This window comes from Ciconia boyciana, chromosome 2, assembly GCF_034638445.1.
Source record: "Ciconia boyciana chromosome 2, ASM3463844v1, whole genome shotgun sequence".
Taxonomy (NCBI): domain Eukaryota; kingdom Metazoa; phylum Chordata; class Aves; order Ciconiiformes; family Ciconiidae; genus Ciconia; species Ciconia boyciana.
In genome coordinates, this window is record NC_132935.1 from 110346450 (window position 1) to 110368303 (window position 21854).

Here is a 21854-nt window from a genome sequence, read left to right on the forward strand (position 1 = left end):
AATTTAAGAAGATACTACAGGCACCATTACTTAGAGCCTTTTAATAGGTGTTTTGCAGGAAGGATTGTTACATCACAAAACCTGGATATACCATAGAAAGGAAGGTAAAAAAACCCCCTTCCAAATTAAGAAGTTCTTTTAGTTCAGAAATTATCACAGGTCCCAAACAGATATTTTTCAATTCACTCAGCTCCACAAGGGATTAACTTGGGCATCTGTGCTGAGTTCAGTTGCCTTCTGATCACATAAGTAAGTAGCTGCGTGCAAAGCAACTACACCCTGAAAAGGTTGAATGTTCTAATTAAGAAGATAATTATAGCAGAAAGAGCTACGTATGTATAATTTTTAAAAAATCCAGTATTATCCACATGACAGGCTGAATAGTTGTAAGATTACCTTGCGTGCCAACAATTTCCATGTGAAGATGAGCAAGACCACTGGCAGTGGACAAAGCTAGTTTTATCATTCCTTCCACTGTTACTGTATACCTGTTCAGGTAATCAAAGAGTGATCCATGCTCATGATAGTCTGACACCAACCACAGCTGAGTCCATGTACCATTGTCTGCAAAATAACACTGGCATGAATACCACACACACACACACAAAAGACAAGCAAACCACGTACACCACTTTTATACAATACTTATGAAGTACAAATTATGTCTTGCAAGTAACCTCAGCCAACTAGACTCTTAAATCTTTACTTCTACCCCTGTAACATTTAAATGCCTCTGTAAGGGCTGGGACTACCATGCAAGACTTTCTGAACAGCTTAGTGAGTATTCTTTTATTTAAACTAAAAGACAAACCATAGAAAGCCGATGTCACTATGATTCCGAGGTGAACTATTCAGGGTATTAGCCAGGCCCTACCTTCCCGCAACTTTTCTGCTTGGGGAGAACAGTGCTGAATGCATGATGCAAAACCAATTGTGTCACTATCAGTCTAGTACAATATTGTCCAGGCTACGCATAAAAAGAAAAAGATGTCTTTCAAGCTTTGCCCCATAACTCCTTCAGTCTTCCCATAACCTATCCAGCCTCAGCCTGGGAGACAGTTTCCAGAGTTACGAGCAGCTGGGGGATTTTTCCTCCTGGAGTAAAAGCTTGCAAGCAGCAATTGGACACATTACTTCAAAAACAAAGTCAAATCCCACCTCTGGTGACCTCTAAGTTGCTGGTCAAAATTGAGGTTTCCAGGATGCACAAGGGTAAAGAGAATGAAAAACACCGATTATGAGAAAAGCAGTTTGTTATATGATTTTTCACTGAACTATGAAGAACAAGACAGGCCATAATACATCTGCAGATATCCCAAAGCATACAAGTGACAGGTAAGAACTAAATCGTTCACATTATTAAACTAGTGGACACAAAATACCTTTAAGTTTAAGCCAATGAAGTGAAGAGAGAAGACTATTAAAGGAATTCAAATCAAGAGGGGGACAACAGGGGGCTTTTTTGACCCAAGAAGTAGAAATATACCAAGAACAATCCTGCCACCAAATAGGTTTTCCAACTTTGTTTTATTCTAAAAGCAACTCGCATGTGGCAGATGTGAGAAGTGTTTTTATAGCTAGCTACTTCTGTAGATTTTGTAGAAGAGTCTTTCATCTCTTTAAAAGACTAATTATCCCATAAAAGATTTCACTTGGACTTCCTTCTATCCTGAATTATACAGCCACTATTCCCTAAGAACAAGTGAGAAATCTTTAGTTCTTTTCAAAAACTAAATGTGAAGAACAGGAAGGAGAGAAGTTAAGATTCAGAAGTTAGTTCTCATCATAAACATACGAAAAAATTTTTGTTTCCAAATAGGAGGTTCTTACATTTCCTTACCCTCTTCTTCCACTCCCCTCAAAGAACACACTTGGCCCAGAAAAAGTCTAAGGCACAAAATACCTGATCTACAGATTGACAGAAACTACCTTTATAAAAGTACCTGTGCATATCTTAAATAAGCACTTGGGTGGGGGTGGGAAAACTTTCAAGCATCCCTTCTACTTGGATGTTTCTAGGGATGCCAGTGACGCCATTAAAAATAATTTAAAAACCCCCCACATTAGAAAGCCACCAAATGCTTCAGAGTAGGGGAATAAAAGTCTAATCTACATTCAAACAATTCTCATAATGGAAAGAGAATTCCGCCTTGCTACATTCACAGAATAGTCTCAACTAAGTTGTTAATTTAGACAGGCAAAAGAAAGCAGTCAAATGCTCTAATCTGTAAAAGACTGTTAGAAAGCTGCTATTGCAGTGGGAAGCTTCTTATAATATGCCCGCAGAAGCGACTCCTACGCTTTGTTTTTTAAAAAAGAAAAAAGGAAATTAAAGATTTTTTTTTTAAATATCTTCAATTATTTTATAGTTAGGACTGCTCCTTCTTTTGCTACTTTGCATATCCAAGCAAGAACTCATAGAACTCAGCATACTATTAAATGTGACTTTTTCCAAAGAGAATTATGGTCTCTGAAAAGTCAATCCAACAGTATCAGCTTCACTGAACCAGCTTTACTGAACCATTAGAAACAGGTATGTGTTCACAGGCATATAAAAGGTGCTCTCAAATAAATACAAAGAGCTCCAAAAAGCTGTAGAAGTTCAAAATAAACTAACTTAATTAGTTCAGAATATTCTCTTAACTCAGTTTTGTTCTACTGCTTCACCAGTTATGACCCTACCTTGCCCAAAATAATCCTCTCCTAGGCATTAACACTATATACGCTCATTGCTTGATCCTGTATTTGATTTCTTCTCCTGTTTCTTATGAATGGGATACCTCAACAGGTGTCTAAACTAGACAACAATAAGCAGGTAAATTAGTAATCTAATTTTAAGTAGTCTACCAGACCTATTGGGTTTCAACAGATCTCCCCTCTTAACTCTAGGTGCTCACGTAAGAGGATAATATGCTGCTGATTACAGTCCCTTCTACTTCAGTTTTATCTTATTTATTACCTGCAAGTCTTGAATATTCAGTCTGTTTTTACCTTCCTTCCAAAGGAGAAAATATAAAGCTGGGCTTACTATCCATTCTGAAAGGAGCCATGATTCTTTCCTATTGTATGTCATATTTGTGGCCTTCCAACCAGATTTTAAGAAGGGACAGTGTTACATCCAAGCTTACATGAATAATATTAATTACAGACAAGCTGAAATGTAGCAATAAGTACAGTGTCCAGCTATTAGATGGGACCTACTACATTGTCTTTACCTTGCTATATTTGACAAGCTACATATTCGTTTAGTGATCTAAGGAGAACACATGTTATGATGAACTTCAGTGTTCTTATGTTGTTGACAGTAGTTAATTATTACTTGGTAATAATTAACCTGACCCTGAGTATTTTTGGCTTCACAGTAAACAGCATCTACCATGAAGCTTTCAATCACAGGATTTCCGTTATCAGGTAAGAAAAAGTAATTACACTCAGTAGTAATTACATACAGTAGCACAGCCTTCCATGAGAAGGTGACCTAATTTAGTTCATATACACACCATGATCAAGAATCTCAAGCAATTTCAGAATGTTCAAGAACATTAGAAAAATTTACATATGTTCTTGGAAACCTATTTAAGAGATTAATTATGGTTATTTCATCTGTTTGCAAGAAACCTGAAAGTATTTTAGACCATCAAAATTACTCAGAAGGAAAAGGTTTTTCCTTTGCAGTTCTAAAAATCTGAAATTCTGAGTAAAGAAGCTTTCAGATTTGTTGTTAGAAGACCGTTTGAGAAAACATATATATAATCAAGTTTCAATTAAACTTCAATTGACTGAATTCACTTAAATGAAAAATGCTTTTTTCATGTTGGTACTAGCAAAACAAAAATTTGGACTTGGCACATGCTTGTTTTTAAACCAAATACTAGGTTTTAAGGTGTGACAGTATTGCTTGGTACTAGAGTTTTGAACCGCAGACTTATGTTCCAAGTTGAATGTTTAAAAGAAGTTACAGAAACTGCCTAATTGCATGTGTTCTCTAGTGTCATGTAGTAAAGTGTTTCAAAGCAGAGAGTGGGATGCATTAGTCTTTTTTGGCATGCAGATAATGTAACAGAAAAAAAACAACGAGGAAAAAGCAGTGAAAAGATCAGATACAGATGGGATCTATAACTAGAAAACTCTTTAAAAATGAGATATTCAGGGAGATGTCGGGGAAAACACTTTTGTCCGTGGCTGGAAGAGGACCAATATTTTGTTAGTGAAACAGCTTGACTCTATCACATTGAGATAGTCATCTGATTAAACTGATTAAAAGCACTTGAGCTGTGTAGATTAGCAAGATCTTCCAGTCAAAATCCTTCTTCTCAGGCTAAAGCCAGAGCTTCAAAAAGAATAAACAGTTCAAATATTACTTTTCTTAAGAGGAAGGAATTCTGCTCATTTCTCTGCAGCATATTGCCTAACATCATTCTTGGGGATCTACTTACCATGTAAGGTAGTCTGACTGAACAAAACTTTCACCTAGGGAAGTGCAGCTTTCAATTAAGGGGAAGGAATGGAGAGGCCAAAGTATTTTAGTGCATAAAGTGTGCAGTACAAGACTTCACCCTACTTGTAACAGGACTACAGTTATGGTTACAGACCACTAATCCAGGGAAACCTTTAGTACTGTAAATGGAGGTTGCTGCCACTGCTCTTCTGCTAGTAGAATAGTGCAGATAATAGTCCCTCATACACTTTACAATTAAGTATCTAGGTTAGAAAGAACAAAACAGAAAAACCCACCCAAACCCCAAACTATCTGTTTAGGTGGTTCAAAACAATGCAACACATGGCCTGGGAAGTAATTTCCCTAACCTAGCAATATCTGAAAGTTAGCATATACTCCTGGCTAAGTAAAGAGCTACCCAGAACACAAACATGCTAGCTAGACAGAACACAACTGCAGTTAAAAATAATTCATTGCTTCTCAGCCCTCAAGCTGGCTTAACAGCAGCACCTATTTCCTAGTAAATTTTGGGATGGGAAAGCAGACGGATTGGACCAGCTCCTGTACCCTTCTGAACACCATACAGCTGTGGGGAAGTAGAGGAGGAAGAGGAAAGTGTGCCATTAAGGCACATGGAATGTCTAAACAGTGTAGCAGAACACAGACTGAGGACAGTAGTTCAGTCACAAGCTTTATGACTCCACCATCTGAGCTGAACGCCACTGACTTAGCTGACCTATCTGCACCTGTAAACACTTTCGAATCTATACATGCACCCTTCTACCTGAAGGCACCCCCCCAATTCTACAACTACAATGACCAGCCAGATGTTCCCCAGCAGTTGTGAAAAATATGCAGTTGCGTTAAGAGGAGACCCCTAATTAATGCCTTTACTAGTAGCGAGAACTGTAGCATGACACTGGCCCATATTTACACCACAAACCACATGTCAGGAGATACGAGTCCTCAGCATTCATGAAGGATACACAAGAACCTACTCCTGAGAATTCTTCTCCATATACCACTGAAGCTTTCAGTAAGCACTGAACTGGGACTGCACAGGTAATTCCTTGTACTGCTATATATCTGTACTCATCTTTGCAAGGACTCAGACACATAGTCAGATTCTTACAGTCTAATGACTTTGTGCATTCCAGCTACACTGTAGTAACTCCAGAATGCATTCAGTCTGCCCTATGGAGAAATGGATGCAAATACTTCACAGCTATTATTGCTGTGAACCAATACTTCATCTCACACCTGGCACCTAATAAGCATTTATCAGTTAGCACCAGCATCTACAATGAAAGACTGTTAAAAGGTGTTTTTAAGCCATTGGTCTCTAAAGCCATGTTGTTTGCTTTCATGTTGTGTGCTCCATGAAAGGGGCACACTTGCTCCTTTTAGAGTACCATGATTGCACACCTGCTAAACTGGAAGAATTACCCCTGTAATGGTGCCTCTATTTTCTCCCATTTAATGGGATACAGGTGGCCTAAAGTATTCTAAACAAGAGTTTATGTATTAACCTCCTTCAATATTCAGGACTTCTGAATGCTTATTCCAGAGAAAGAATGGTGTGTACATATCTGCTCACTGAGAGAATGCAGAAGGTTATACTGAGAATTCTGCATTGGTGGGTTAAAAAAAATAATCCAGCTTTCCACATCTGCTCAGACAGCAATACTGTTAGAAAACAGAGTCAAGAATAGTAGCATTTTCAAAACATATTTTTATCCTTTTTTCATAAACCAATTACCAACTAGTTCTCAAGAAAACAGAAGAGCCTTGCCCTAAAGCCTCAAATATGGCATGACCTATCAACTAAGGATTGTTTCTTTGTATGTACAGCATGTTAACAATAGAAACCAGAAACAATTTTATATCACTTATATTATAAGGAACCTAAAGATGACCAAGTCAAATGGAATTTCATTCTATTGCATCTGGAACTTGAGTCAGCAATCAGGAAATTATTTTAGGAACCCACTCGTTTAGGAAACCTTCCTCATACCTTTCCTGCTCAGTAGTCAAGTGTATTTTTGGGACAAACTATCTATGGGTTTGGGGCAAAATGGGAGACTGGTATGCTTAACCAGAGACAGATTTTGTTAAAAGTTATTACAATACCTTAGCTATATAACCTTTATGCTTTTAAGTGAGACACAGTACCTAAGGCTTCTGCAGAGATGGATTTTCATTTATGTCTTTAATGCAACTGATCTACTAATTTTAAACCCAGGCTCCAGATACTCCACTAGGTCCATCAGAACAAACCCAAGCTCTTGCAGGTGCTATTAATATCCAATACAACTTTAGGCCTGAAAGTAAGACAGTTTTTAATGGTAAGTATAATAAGCTGCAGGAAAAAGTTGCCTGGTATGCTGTAGATCTGCTAGCTCTTGGAGGTTAACAAGTTGCACAAACATCTGTTAGGAGCAAGTTAGCTACAGCTAACCACTTCCTGGAGAAGGCAAGTGTTCTGCACCAATTCTACACATTTATATAGAAACTTGAAATTAATCTAGTGATAATTAAAAAGAACTCTATTTACACGTATACTTCAACTACACTAAAACCATTTAGGAACTTCCCACAAAATCAAGAGCCCTTTAAGAATCCAGGATGTGTGTGGATTCTTGACTCCTCCCTAAGGTGACAGAATTTCCTGTTAATGCTTTCTTTGCAAAAAAGTCAAAGGTCATTTGTGGTGAAACATGTAATTTCAGATTAAAATAACTGAATAAAATAGCATAACATTTTAGCTCCCCTTAATGTAAGAAATTCAAAGCTTTTGTTGGTTTTGCCAAATTTTCATGTCTTGAATTGGACTGCAGAAAAACCCAAGAAACTTTCATCTGACTGAAACCACAACAAATCAAGTTGAAAAAATGGTTAAACTGTTCCTCTTAGTGGATACTTAAAGGCTTATCAGGAGAGCTTCAGGAAACAGGTACAGTTTTTTTAATACTATGAACAGATCATTAATTATGTTTTTCCAATTTCTTTTCTAACTGGAGTTCTAAATGAGTAACTTCTCATATCTCAGTCTTAAAAATGAATCCTCTACCTCCTACTTTGTATTAGGACAACAGGATTAGACATGATCTCTTTTGGTCCCACACATCTATCTTATTAGGCTATTAGGGAAGTATAGGTATTAGGCAGATGTGTGGGCTGACAGGATAAGGCATCTCCTTTTTGATAGCAAATGTAGCCAGTATTTTAACTTGCTTGTAGAAATTACACCTCATTAAATATGCCTTTTTTTTTTTTTAGATTTAAACAAAGCATGTTTTCCAGAAAAAGGAAAACATACTTTTTTCCTTCATTAAACCTATGAAAAGCCTGCCAAACCCTGAAATGCTCTAGTAACAAAATTATTTTTTGCTACTCTTAATTGGATACTCACAACTTTATTTTCCCCTCCATTTACCATCTACTCTGACTGGGTACATAATCAGCAAAATGAATTCATAGTATCACTAACCTTTGTTGTCTGCAGCTATAAATCCAAGAATGTTTTCATGCCGTAGCATAACTGTTTGATAAATTTCTGCTTCACGAAACCACGAGCGTTCCTCTCTGGATGAGAAGATCTTCACAGCAACTTCTTCTCCCCTCCACTTCCCTCGCCAGACCTCTCCAAAGCGACCCTTACCAATACTTTCTTGAAGTACTATAGTTCTTGCAATTGTTCTTTGCACAAGTAAAGGTAAACCTAAAAAGAAGATTTAACGTTAACCTTAAACATCACTAACAAAATAAGCACGTATGATAAGTACTAAATATAAGATCCATAATCCATCAAGATTTCTCTTAGAATGCACATAAACTCTCAAGATTTTAACAGCTTGTGGTGAACTGCTAACAAGCATGTAGGTAAGATACTGCCTTCAACCTTAAAGGCCAGCAAAACAAGTACTCAAAGATATTATGCTACGAACTGCCTCTACAGTTGTTAAAGAGAAGGCACAAGCTTCCCTTCAGTTTAGAATTTTGACAGTTGTTGATCCATAAAGTTGTATTTTAATGAAAAAAACGAAACAAACCATGAAGCAATCAGGACCAGGCTTGAGGGGTTTTTGGTGGGTTTTTTTTTTTTGGTTAGTTGTAGGGTGCTTTTTTTTTTTCTTTAAGAAAAGGATCTGCCCATAACTCTCCTGGCAAAACAGTTCAAAAGCACTTTGGCTATTGATTCATTCACTTGATTTATCACTAGATATGACTCGGTCCATTTCTAAGTTAAAGTTAAACCATGCTTATCAGCAACACTGACTGTCAAATGTTCACACTCATGCCCAAGTACACCAGTAGCCTGTTAGTACTCTCAAGCCAAGGAAAACATCCTTGTAATACAAGGTTCCCATTTTACAGGCCATTCTTGTGCACTTCACTATAATTATACTTGAGAAAAATGCTTACATTCATGAAAGTTTTATAGCTTCAGAACATCTACATGCTTTCAACTCACAGCACCTCATAACATGCTTCAGTAAGTTATACAACAAACAAGAAGCACTGGCATCCCCCAACCAGGGTGGGTTTTTGTTTATTTTAAATCTTTCCTTTTGTAACTGCAAAGCTTGTCACAGAATTCTGCGATGATACTACACTGCAGGATTAATACATCAGCCAGGTTATCTGCTCACAATAAGCTCTTTTGGTATAGGATTATTTGACTTAAATCAAACACTTTACAAAGTAATCTATTACTCCATAATCACTGTTCCCATAGCTGATAGAACATCATCTATATTTCCTTATGCTATAGAAAATAAATCCCAACTAATAGCTCAAATAACGAGTTCCTGCCCATCTCTGGACATTCTTTGCTAATAACAGCACTAGAAGGACATGGGATCTAGGACATGTGACTAGAAGGTCAGCAGCATTGCCACGCTTGTGTCTCAGTCTGAGGAGTGCAAATTAAAACACTGCAGTGTTCAGTGGAGTTCCTCAAGACTTCCAGACCTACAGAAATTTTCTGCATGATCTGTGCTGACAACATACCTACATGAAGAAAGGAAGGGGAAAAATTGGACAGCATATCAGCAATTTAATAATTGTCAGGTGCTGCAATAATTCCTACTGAGAAAGTTAAAATTTTTGCTGTAATAGCTGTCCTCGGGTCAATTGTGCTGCGTGCCCAAACTGTAAAGGCTCATCTGTGAAGCCTAACTTGCATTCTTTATGGACAGACTTTCGAAATGCAGAAAAGGCCAGACTAGAACAACTATAGGACCAAACTCAACCCCAAAAATGTAAAATTTGACTTTACTGGCCAGAGAAAACTTCCTCCTTAGCACTTATGCACTACTGCAAAATCCACTGGCAAATGTTAAATACAAGCTGATTCTGTATATTTGAAATGCGTGGTATGTCTCATATTTTCTTCTTCCTACAGCTGTTTCAGAAAACTGTTTGTACATTTTCCATTTCAGATGCACTGCTCTCAACTTGCTGTACCATTTATAGATGTCCTTTCTTGTTTAAAGAAGATGTCCAAGGATATCAGCTAACCTCTAAAGAGCTACTAAGCTCTAAACCTTCCAGACATGAAGCATTTCAATTTGACATTACAAACCCCCAATCATCATGTTAACATGTCACAGTACAATAAAACCACTGCTAACTGATCTATCCACCTTGCTCCTATACTTATTTTTACAATATTTACAAGATTCAACTTGCTTCTGTTTTTTGCAACTGTGCTTTCTCTTACTACTGCTGCTGAACAAACCCAGAAGATTGGAATCCATATTTATCTTGCATCCATAAGAATTCCTTACAGACTTTGTTGCAACGGAGCAGTCTCCTCTTTTTGCTATAGAGGAAACACAGCCCTGTATCACCAGGAACTTGAGCAACCGCTTTACTATAAACCAGGCTCACTGGAGATAGCTACAATGTTAGTCTTTGACATACACATTGGGCACAACTGTACTTCAAGCTCTTGGAGTACAGCTTCTTTTAACTGCATGAAGAAAGATGAGTTTGCTAATCAGGAGGATGAGAAAATTCAAGCCCATGTTAAATTCAACAGCAGCTCATAACATTTGGCATCTTGCATTCAGCCATGGTCATCCAATTTATCCCTGAAGCCTTCACCATCATCTTCATACATCATAACAAATTATCCTCAAGCCTTCTGAGAGTTTAACAAGAGAGTTCTTTTTCTTTTCCATATGTTAACTGTAGTCTGATTAGTTTGGATCAATGACTGTCCAATGCATAAGAAGTTTGTACCTGATTTGGGTAATTCAGGAATTAAGTTCTAAAGCACTAAAGGTAGCCAACAAAAGCAGCTGCTAGAACTTTGTTCTTGTTCATAAGTCTCTGCCCAGAAGACCTCTCCTCTGGAGTGTAATAAAAAACCAACCCCATGAACTGTGAAAAACCTCATTCCCTTCAAGCTTCTATGAACTGCAGATTAGTCTTTAAGGAGTTTTACATTAATTTCAACTGACTCAACTTTACATTGATTTTTGTGACCCTTTGAATTTCTAGACACTTTAAGTTCCTGCTTGAAGTGACCTACGAATAATAACCAACGCTTCTCCCCGGTTTTAGGCAATTCTTCCTATTTCCTTTCAAATAAGTTACTTTGTTGTTCATGAGTTGGAGAGTAACAGCTGGGCATCCCAATCTGTCCATACAATATGTAGCTGATATTTAGAGATTTGCATCATGATCTGAAAGTCATTCTCAGCTCCAAGAGACTTTGAAATCCTTCTCTTAGAAGCTGTGGCTTCAGCAGAAGGATATATTTTAGATGTTTCATCAATTCCTTTCATCAAGCCTCTAGTTGTTTCAGGCCTTGTTCGTCATGGAACAACAGGGCAATACTAACAGAAGTCAAGACTGAATAATTAATAACAGCTTACTATTCATCATTGCAGAAAATGAATCCTACTTCCCTCTTGATATGAGTAGGAAGCTCATTTTTAGAGTTTTGATCACTTACCTGTTTTATATGCTTCTCTTCAGAGAATACCATGAAACAAAACTGGTAAAATCCTTTTTATTTGACTACAAGCTCTTTTGGTCCCTCAGCATGAATTTAAGAGCAGAACATGTACTTGAGGTCACCAGACTAAACACTTCCTTAGCTGTACCTCTTAGGTCTGGATTATTTTGTCTGTTCTGTACATTTCCATTGCGTTTCTTGCAACCTCTCGCCCCAACAACATCCCTTTCACACAGTTCAGTTTCTGACAGGGTTAAGCACTATTTTAACTAGCAGCTCTGACTTTTCTCCCTTCAGCGACCCTGTTCCCCACCCCCGGTTTACTCCATAAATGTAGAGGCTTCTCAATTTTAAATGTGCTGTACCAAAGCCTGGACTAAAATACACATTTCAATGAGATTCAACTGCTGCAGCCATATTTCAGGACACAAGAAAATTATCAGTTCAAGTGCTAGGGCACTGTGAATTTATATAGTCATTGATTGACTAATTTTGAGACAGTGATACAAGTCGTTGCAAACATATTTTCTGTACTGTTGGCAGCGTATAAACACCTGAAGCAGCTCCTATCCCACTGCCATAATGAAAGGGAAGTATAGAACACTAAATAAGGCTAATACGTGTCTTACAAATAGTTGAACAAAATGGACCTCACTGCAGCTGTAGTTAAAAGATCGCTCTTAAGGAAACACCCAGTCTTGTTTTACAGGGAACATGACTGTCTTTCAAGCATAAAAACAAATCAGTGAAGAGCTTTCCTCAGGGGTAAGTCAAATTCCACCATATTTGTTTGTTTTCTTCCTCTGATGCAGCCGTCAGTAGCCAATGCTCAAATACTATAGTATTTGGTGCTCTGTGAGTCTAGACCAGCTTGAGTGTCCTGAAGCTCTGAAAACTAAGTAATTCCCCAGCATGCTGCTTTTACTTAAAGTGTAATTTGCAAATAGGCAAGGGAAGAGTCAGTAGTTTCTAACCATTTGCTCTGGAGGAAGAATACTAAGTTTCTTCTAACTGGGATTCCCTGCTTTTCAAGAGCTTATTTTGAAGAAGTACTTCCAGAGTTTTCAAACATGAAGAGAGGCTCAGAAGCACCACAAGGAAGAAGGCCAGAAGGAAAATGAAGGAATATTCCTGATAACAAATGGAAAGACCAACTGACAACTAAGTCTGAATTAACATTATCATAGGCCTAACTTCTGATCTAAAGAAGTGTGGGAAAGCAGCCATGCAGAAAGTGGAAGAAGTGCTGTGATTATCTACAGACGTTAGAAGGGAACTATCAACCAGACAGAACTTTAAAACAGGTATGACTAAACACAATTTCAAGGGAAAACTTTAAAGGCTTTCTTTCCTGGGTTTACTGAAGTGATAGCAGCTAGTACATTGCAGATGACTACTTATACATATAGAACATACACCCACTCTTTTAAGGTTTAATTTTTTTTTTTAAATTAGAATTTCTTTTCAGCCTTCTTTAGGAAAAGTCTGTATCTGCAGACATTAAGTAAAGAGTTTTATGCTCCTAATAGTGTAACAATTGTATATCATAACTTCCTGCATTCCACAAAATGGAAATCTCCAACTCCTTCAAATTCTCTTACTTCTGTATACCCCTCCTAGAAAGAACATAACTGGAGGAGTAAGTCCAGCATTTGCATTTATCAAGTTCTAGCCAAATATATTGGAAGTTCTATTAATCACTTTCATTATTTGATTTACTTATCACTGATAGTAAATGAGAAAATTGAGATAAACACACACTACTAAAGCTCCAGTTCTAACCAGAGAGCAACTTACCCCATCATGATCAAATCTTATTTGGACACACAAGCTTTCTCAATTGAAACATAACTGCCTACACACTCAGTGCAACCCCATCTTCTTCAGTGAAGATTACTTCAGATTACTTCAGACTAAAGATTACTTATTTTGACCTATATTCTAAACATGTTCAGCAAGTTACATTGAATGAATCTACATGGAAGTAGCTTTTCTAAATTATAAATTTATGTAGATTTGACAATATTAAAAAAATTTGATGCCTTACAAGGCTCTTAAACACAGAGTAATTACTACTAGAAGTGTGACATTACCTGACCCAGAGCCTGAAGTTGTCATATCATAAATTAAATCCTTTAAAGTAGTTCCTTCCGATATAAAGGGACGATCAAGTGAGGGATCTTCTTCACTTGGCACACGATGATGAATTACAGTACGATTATGACAAAGATATAGAATCAACATTAGTGAAATGCAGACAAAGCAGACAGGTCCAGCAATGACAGCAGCCAGTTCCACAGGTCCTAGATTAGAAGCTGGTTTTCCTGGAGTAGGGCCTGACAGTAAAAATAAAAGAAAATGGTAAAACTATTTCTTTTATTTTATGCAACTAAATTTATTGTATTTAAGTGATCTTCAAATTATTTCAATGTATTTGTTAAAACTTTTGCACAGTAACTTTTTCAAGTATCAAAATAAGTATTACAAAGGACAAAAGCAACTATGTGCTTACTCGCAGTTTCCATTTAACTTGCATATAAGTTCTCAAAACTGGCCCCAACATCCCTATCCAGAAGATTACATTTCTTGATCCATATCTCTCAAAATTTTATTTGCAGAATCTACAGTGTCCTTTAGGCCTTTCATATTCACCTACAACTTCAAAACTGAAAATTCCACTCTTACAGAATTTTCAGTTTTAAAAAATAATAATAAAAAAAATCAAATATGCCAAAACCCCTTACCTGGTGTTGGAATTGGAAGTTCTATTTTATTGCAGTGGTCTCTGTCACAGCAATGAGGCAAAGTAATGACTCCATCTCTGGAGGAGGGGGCACAAACAAACGGCCTGTCTCGGGGAATCAGATCAATTTCTGCTATACACATACTGTTGTGTATAACTTTGTCTGCAGTTCGTGTTACTGAGGTAAAACATAGCCCATCTGTCACACATGTAAAGTTGTCTTTTGTACAGAGATGGCAGTAACACTGTAATGCTGTATTGAGAAAAAACATTAATGTTAGTATTGGTACATGTTCTGAGTTGAGAAACAACTTGAATGACTAAAGAAATAAAAGTTCAAAACACTAGGAGGCCTATAATCTTTTTGGTTACATAAACAGAGCTGTAACACTGAAGAATAACACTACAAGGCTTTAGTGGGACAAAAAAAATTAGGAGATGAGCACATGAAAGAAAGTCAAATTTAAAGCTGAAGTAATTTCTCCTTATACAATTACAAATACAATTACAATACAATGAGAAAGGCTTCAATCCTAGATGTTCCTCCAGGTAAAGAAGTTCCATTACAGTTCCTCATACCAAAGATCTAGACTTTTTAATAACACTGTATCCTCTATAGCATGCAATTCTGCTATTTTCAAACCCATTACAAATAATGCCATTTTTTCACAATAAGCACAGGTACAGCCTTAGTAAGTGACAAATAAGATGCTGCTGGCTACCCAAGATTAATACTTTATACCTTACCTGATGGCTTCAATTTTGCGCTGAGGAAAAGGCATATAAAGGCTTAATCCTCATTAAAAAACAAGTCCTGAATGACCTGAGAACATACCCTTTCACACAAGCAGAATATGGTTTAGACTTATTATTTATGAAGCCACAGGAAAACACTGCCTTACATTACTCAAGTTCCTGGTTTACTAAAGCTATCAACTGCACTAGTAAAGGAGGGGGCATGGGGAGGGAAGCAGGAATGACAGACTAATCATGTCTAAGATGATCAAGTTTCATTCTTTAAATTGCGGAAGTTCTTGGAGAAGGAAGACTACTACTTAAATTTCTTTCTCCATTCCTTCCTGCATTCACAGGACCAAAGCCACACAGAAAACAGTGCAGTAGCAACAATAAAAATATCAATACACTCTGACTGCACTTGTTTATCTGTGGAGAGCAAAAGCTAGCACAGAACTTGTGTACATGCACACAGAAAGATTAAAATACAGAAATTTAGACAAACTTAAAGTCTTAAACATTCATGCCCGAAACACAAAAATGCACTGAGCCATAAACAAGCGTCTTTCAAGGATACATACAAAATCTCACACCAAACGTGCGAGGATTAATAGGTGGCAAAGCAAAAGATGCCCCAAAATCTGAAATTTGGTGTTTCACTTAATTCACTTAAATTCAAGATTTTAAGATAACCACCTGAATTGCCTTGGATTTTACACCCCTCTCTATCCTTGGATATCATGGATTTAAATAAATGGCAATCTGATCTCAAATATATATTCCATCTCGAAGTCTTGATTCTGAGTTGTACCCCTTTCTCTGAAAAGACCTCCTTCCCCCAAGATTTTGAATCAAAACAAATTATTGCCAACCATCCCCTACTGTTACAGAAAAGATGTAGGTTCTTAGGACCTGCTACAGAAAGATAACCCATGAACGTCAGTCACCAGCCCATAGACCAGTCAGAAAAAGGGAGGAAAAAAAAACATGAATGGGATTGCAAAATTATTTGTTTAGTATGAAGATTATTGAAAAAATAATTAGAAGGTATATGAAATGAGAACTAGCACACAGGAAGGTAAAGCTTCATAACTACCACTTTTTGAAAATACAATTTCCCACCCTCACTCTCCCCCAGAAGAGAAGGAAAGTCTTTTTATTCAGAGTTTAACCTTAACTGTTATTTTCCTGTTGCTGTGCCTCTGGTAATTTACACTTGAACAAATTATTTTTTAACCCATTAAAAGTTTCCCAAAATATTAACCCAGTGATATTTCTTTCAACTTTCTTAACAAGCAGGCCTTTATCTCACTTGCTTTATCCATGACTTTTTTTTTCCCCGTTTAAATAATATTCTTGGCTCATCATAATGTGCACGCATCTTAATGCCTGCAGTAAGAGACAGATATTCAGTACGATACATTTATATTGCATAACTGTACAAAGGCCAAGTTACTTGAAGTGAAAAATGAGGTTTGAGTTGACCTTCTTATGCTTATTCATCTTCCTGATCTCGTGAAGCGGTAGAAACACACTGATACCACTATGACTAAACAAAGCATTTGGTGTCTTATCTTCCTCACTCATTTTGTTCCCACCTCTCTTTGCTACAGAATTCCCAATGAGTGCAATTTGATACAGTTTATACTTTCGTTCCAGTTTGATGCCACTACCTTCTAGTCTCCTGCCAAGACACAGTACACTGTTACGTAGAACTGAATGGTTTCCTCGGCACAAATAGATCACTACTTCCTTCTGAAGCTACTCTCCACCTCCCTTAAAAGCAGAAAACAATGTCTAATGAGCTGAATAGCAAAAGCTTCTAAGAATACAGGTTTTTGCTGCTCTCTAGTGGACGTACTCTTAAAAAACCCCCCACATTAAAAATGCTTCAGCTCCCTTCCTACTCTCACCACTTGAAATTCTTTATGCCTTCCAACTCAAGTGGGTAACAGTAGAATTTCCATATTTCACTAACAGCAAAACTAATTCAGCATCTTCAGCAACAATCCATACCAGGAGGAGAGGAAATGGAATTGGAATATCCTTGCCCATGTCTCACTCTCCAGTTTTCTATGTGTAAAAGAACCAAGACTATGGCTATATGAACAGATTGTAGATGAGATTTAACACCAGTGGGATGAGGAGATGTCAATGACCAACTGTAGTTAAATAACTTCATTCCTATAAGGAAGTCTTTTCACTTATAACTGATCTCAAAGAAAAAAATACCATACTGTTGTCCTCTTGGAGATACAAATTTTTGCTTTGTCTCCAAGTAGTCCATGTTCTTCTCAGAGAAGCATTATAGTAATTTTAAAAACTCAGAAACCAGTCAGGTCTCCAAGTTCACTTAAGTGAATACATACGTTTCTAGAATGGGCTGATAACAGTATGCAATGAGAGAATGACAACTGTGATGTAAGCTAATCTTCCAGAGCCAGTAATATCTTTCAGGTATAATGCATTTCAATACATTTGGAAAACACCCTTTAAGTCTCCTACCACAAAAAGCTCCTTCAAAACTACTAAACTCAAAGAGGAGGAAAAAAAGTTTTCACTCAGGTCTTAGTCCATGTTTTCCATGGCACAGAATTTTTTTTTTTTAAGTATTATTACAACAGTGTTTGGATGAAACCACTAGCATGAAGCTCCATGACCAGCTAATGAAAGCTCACGTCTGTCTAGGTGATACGAGGCTTGGGAAAGTACAGACAGCTAAATGAATGCACTGAAGGTTATACAGACAACAAGTGACAAAGCCAAGAACAGAAATTAGGTCACCATAGTAATTTAGTGCCTTCTCTATTGCATTTCCTCACTGCACCATGACCATTCTACATAATCATTCCTGCTTTATGTGACTGACTACTGTAACAGAAAACAGTGAGCCAATGCAGTTATAAAAGCATGTGTGTGCGCATTATGACACATATCATGCCACAGAAGTTATCAACAGCATACTTCTCATACCTCAATCTGATTTAATAATAGATTAACCTCCTGTGTTGAATACAATTACTTGGGTAATTTCTCGGGCTCAGACTCCCAGTTTGACAGTTTGGTATTCCCTTTAAAAAGTCTCTCTTCAATGGGTGTTGCAGCCTGGAAAGCCCACAGTGAGGGTAAAGCAAGCTGGCAACATAAATGAGACACTGAAACTACACAGCTTGACAAGACTTAAAATAAGCTGGTTCCCAAGAGCTCAGATATTAATACTATACACAAAACATGAACAGAGAATTAAGTACACCGTATCCACTTAACTTTTAGAAGTCTGTACCATTAGGTACCTATCAAAACAGTCTTTTTTGTATCTATTGTCTTTCTGAAGTAAGAAAATTGTACGAAGCCTTTATTTTTACAATTGCATAAAACCCTATTAATCACTATATAGTATTTGCTAACATGCTGCAGAACTACTTCAACCAGACAGTTTAGCATAGAACTTCAGCTGAAGAATTTTTGGTTGGAAATCATATGTTGAAATACTGTCTTTCAAAGGATGCTAACAAAGGGTATTACAGCAGTTAAAACTTGAGGTGCTCTAAAAAAAACCCAAACCCACATCTCATTATGAGTAATTAACGATTTTATATTATTAATACTTTTATTTATTTAATCATATATCTTTGTTTTAAAATTTTTAAAAAGACAAATAGTCTCAGGCCCCCAACAGCAGCATTATGCTAAAGAAGAAACTCCAGATCCTTCTCTTGTGACATTATAACTCTTCTCCCATAAAAAAATACAAGTTTTGAAACAAAAATTTCACCAGAAGAACAACCAGGACTTTTGGTTCCACAAGATGTAGAGTTTCAAGGAATAAAGGAGCAAGGCTATAAAGTGCAAGAGACAGTAATTCTGGGGAGATGAGCAAGAGAGCTGTAGTGTATACTGGTAGTTTTTTCCCTAGCCAATAAAATTTGCCAGAAGAAAAAAGCATAATACAGAAAGGTGCTGTCAGCTTCCTGTTCTCTTATTCCCCTCAAACGATTCCCCTCAGACGATCCCCTCAGACACTACACCTGATTCATCTCTGAACTGTTCTAGCTCAAGATACAAAACTGTTTAGGTCTTACAATATCTGGGACATGGGTACATTTTTTTAACCATCATATTTCATGACCTTCACTAACTCATTCTTCTCACAAAGGCACTAATTAACTTTAACTGTTGTAAAGTAACAGCACTGGATATCAAGTTTTCAGGACAACTTTCACACACATTTCATCCACCTTTGTTAAGCAAAAATTCCACTGAAAACAACAGTTTTTAGCAACCAAAGTGATGCACTCAAGAAAACAGACAAACTACTTTATTAAGGTACTATCCTCACCTTGCAAGTAATGATAAAGCCTTGTGAAAAATCCCAGCTTCAAAAAAGCAATATTATATTCTCCGTAGTGCAGGTGTCAAATGGCACTATCAGTTTTTTTGCATCTCATCCATAAAGCTACCCACAGATATGTTCATGCCTCTTACAGCAAGATACATTAAAAATTTGTTTCTGGTATCTTTCATAGAAGAGTATGCTTTAGAAAAACAAAGTTAAAATTAAAAGCCTAGGTTATAAGTTTACTAACATTATGAAAACAAAGAATAAAGATCTCCTTCATTTGTACTTTTAAATTAATTTCAGCATACAAATCAGATTTCCATCTTTATTTGCAATTAGGAGCAATTGTGTGAATGCAAGAGTTTCCAAGAGATGACTCCCCAGAATTTTGGAGAGACCAAAGACTATGGCTCACACAGTAAAAAAAGAAACAAACAAAACCCAACTAAATTTCAGACTCTGTCTTACAAATTAGGGTGATTCTACTGTTTAGCTAGCTGCTGTGATTCATTACATGCCTGATCTCCACATAAACCATATCACAAGACAATTCATTCCTGCAATAACGCTAGTATATTGCGGAACAGCAGCATCAGAAGCAATCAGAAAATTCCTAACTTTTGTCAACCCATGATAAGAATACTAAGTAACAGTAGCCAAATCACACCTTGCACTTCTTTGTCAACTTAGACCACAATGTTCAGAAAAATAAATCCGTTTACCAGTACCAGGACTTGTCTATGAGTTATGGATCAAGAGTTATGGATCCCCCCCATTCCCTTGGACAGGAAGGATTTCTCTTTTTTAAACAAGAGGTAGCACACCACCACTTCATCCTTAAGCTTTTGTATGGAAGTCTATTGCCTTGTTCTAACATAAAGCTCTTAGACCTTAATTTCATGACTGAGATTAAGTGAAAACTGTTGATTGATCAGAGGTATTAAAAGGGAAAAGAAAAGTTCAAAGCTCAAATCAAGGTAAAATTTCCTTCAACATCTAAATTGGATGTGTTACATAAGAAAGCTTTAAATTAATAAAGCCTGCTGCACCTTTTCAAGAACACAAGAACCACCATGGGTAACTTAAGCTTATTTCACTGTTTCCACAACAAAGAATCTCCACCTTCTTCAATAAGAATATGGGCAATTAACACAGCATTTTAGTATAGCAAGTTATGTTTTCTTTAAGTAATATTTTCTTTACAGCATGAGTACCATCTTAGATTGAATTATGAGCAGCATGGTAAAAATCCAGATTGAGGGATGTCTTAAAGCTGTGACTGAAGAAGAAAATCACAGTGCTCCTCCACTTCCTCTTTAAAACCCAAAGCAATATACAATCCAACTACAGAAGAATTTAGGAAGTGGACCGACTATAAAATGCAGATTTTGTGTATCTGTCATCATCATCTAACTTACTAGAGATGAAACTGAAACCTAAACCACTTAGAGTTTATAACATTTGTATACCCCATTAGGACATATGGCCCAAACTGCTAACCAAAAAACAAAACAGGCTTTTTTTTTTTAAAGAACAAAAAAGGAAAAATATCTATTTCTTGCTTTTCTGAATGCTATTAGGAACTCCTGTTTCATGCATTAGCTCTGCAACAGCAGAGCTCTGATACCACATCTCTCTTACAAGAGAGCACAGGTAGAGAAGGCTAGAGGAACAAAATCGTTTTACTGTACAATATTCACCAAAGATTTTATTTCCGCATGGTTTGGTCCTCACAGAGCATACAGGTTAGCTGTTTGACTGTAACTGAAAGATCACCTACCTAAATCACCACGATACAAGCTTTCAGAACAGACGCTGGCAGCACACCACAATGTGGCATGTAACGGAGCTAAAGCATCTGACGTGGGAGTTAAGGGAGTCTTTCACCTTCACTATGTGAAACATTCAACACGTATCTACACCAGCCGACGCCGGTTGTCTCTCCTCCCCCGTGGCACTGTTTGTAAGCGCCCTGCAGTGCGCCGCAGGGAGCCCGCAAAGCACGGCGGCTCTTCCCCGGTCCGGTGCCGAAGCTGGCGCACCCAGGCACCTTCCCCGGGAGGGTAGCTCTCACGGGCTGTTCTGCCCGCAGGGAGGAAGGGAAGAGGGTGCTCCGCCACCGATAACCAAGTTGCCTTCGCGGGCCACGGCCAGCTGTACCCGCGTGGGCAAGGAAGGGCGGGGGCCGGCGGGCTCACGGGGCTGGGGGCGCGGGAAAGTTACCCCGGGCAGACGCCACCGGAGGCGCCGCTCCGAGGGGGCAAGGCGGGCACTGGCGGGGGGCGGATGCCACGGGGAGCCGCCCCGGGTACCGCGTCCACCCCTCACCGCCCCCCAGCGCGAGCCCCCGCCCCTCCTCGCCCGGCTGCACCACGGCTGCCCCGCGCCGCGGCCCCTCCTGCGGAGCCGCCGCTGCGCTCGGCCAACAAAGGGACCAGCCGCCTCCGGGCTCCGCCAGGCTCGGACACCGGGGGGGTGGGGGGGAAGGCGACTCCGCCCCAGCCGGCCCCTCCGCCATGTTGTTGAAAGGAACCGACGGGGACCAGCAGCCCCCCACCGCTCTCCTCCCCCCGCCCCAGGCACCACCTCACCCGCTCCCTCCCCTCCCTCCTTCCCCCAGACACGCGTG

General features: G+C 38.2%; 1 protein-coding gene across 4 annotated transcripts in view; it reads right to left on the reverse strand.

Moving 5' to 3' along the window:
• The window catches only part of TGFBR1 (transforming growth factor beta receptor 1), a 34613-nt gene that overhangs the window by 12593 nt on the left and 166 nt on the right, over positions 1-21854 (reverse strand). For 3 of the 4 annotated variants that reach the window (XR_012041103.1, XR_012041104.1, XM_072853505.1), the window contains exons 2-5: positions 14153-14404; positions 13502-13744; positions 7929-8159; positions 397-564 (exon numbers count right to left, since the gene is read on the reverse strand). Coding sequence is in view for 2 of the 4 variants with exons in the window: in XM_072853505.1 (XP_072709606.1) it covers positions 397-564; positions 7929-8159; positions 13502-13744; positions 14153-14404 (894 nt within the window). In the remaining 2 variants the exon portion in view is untranslated. Of the gene's footprint in view, positions 1-396; positions 565-7928; positions 8160-13501; positions 13745-14152; positions 14405-21005; positions 21625-21854 lie in introns of those variants that run through there. The other variant, XM_072853506.1, reaches the window with a different exon arrangement.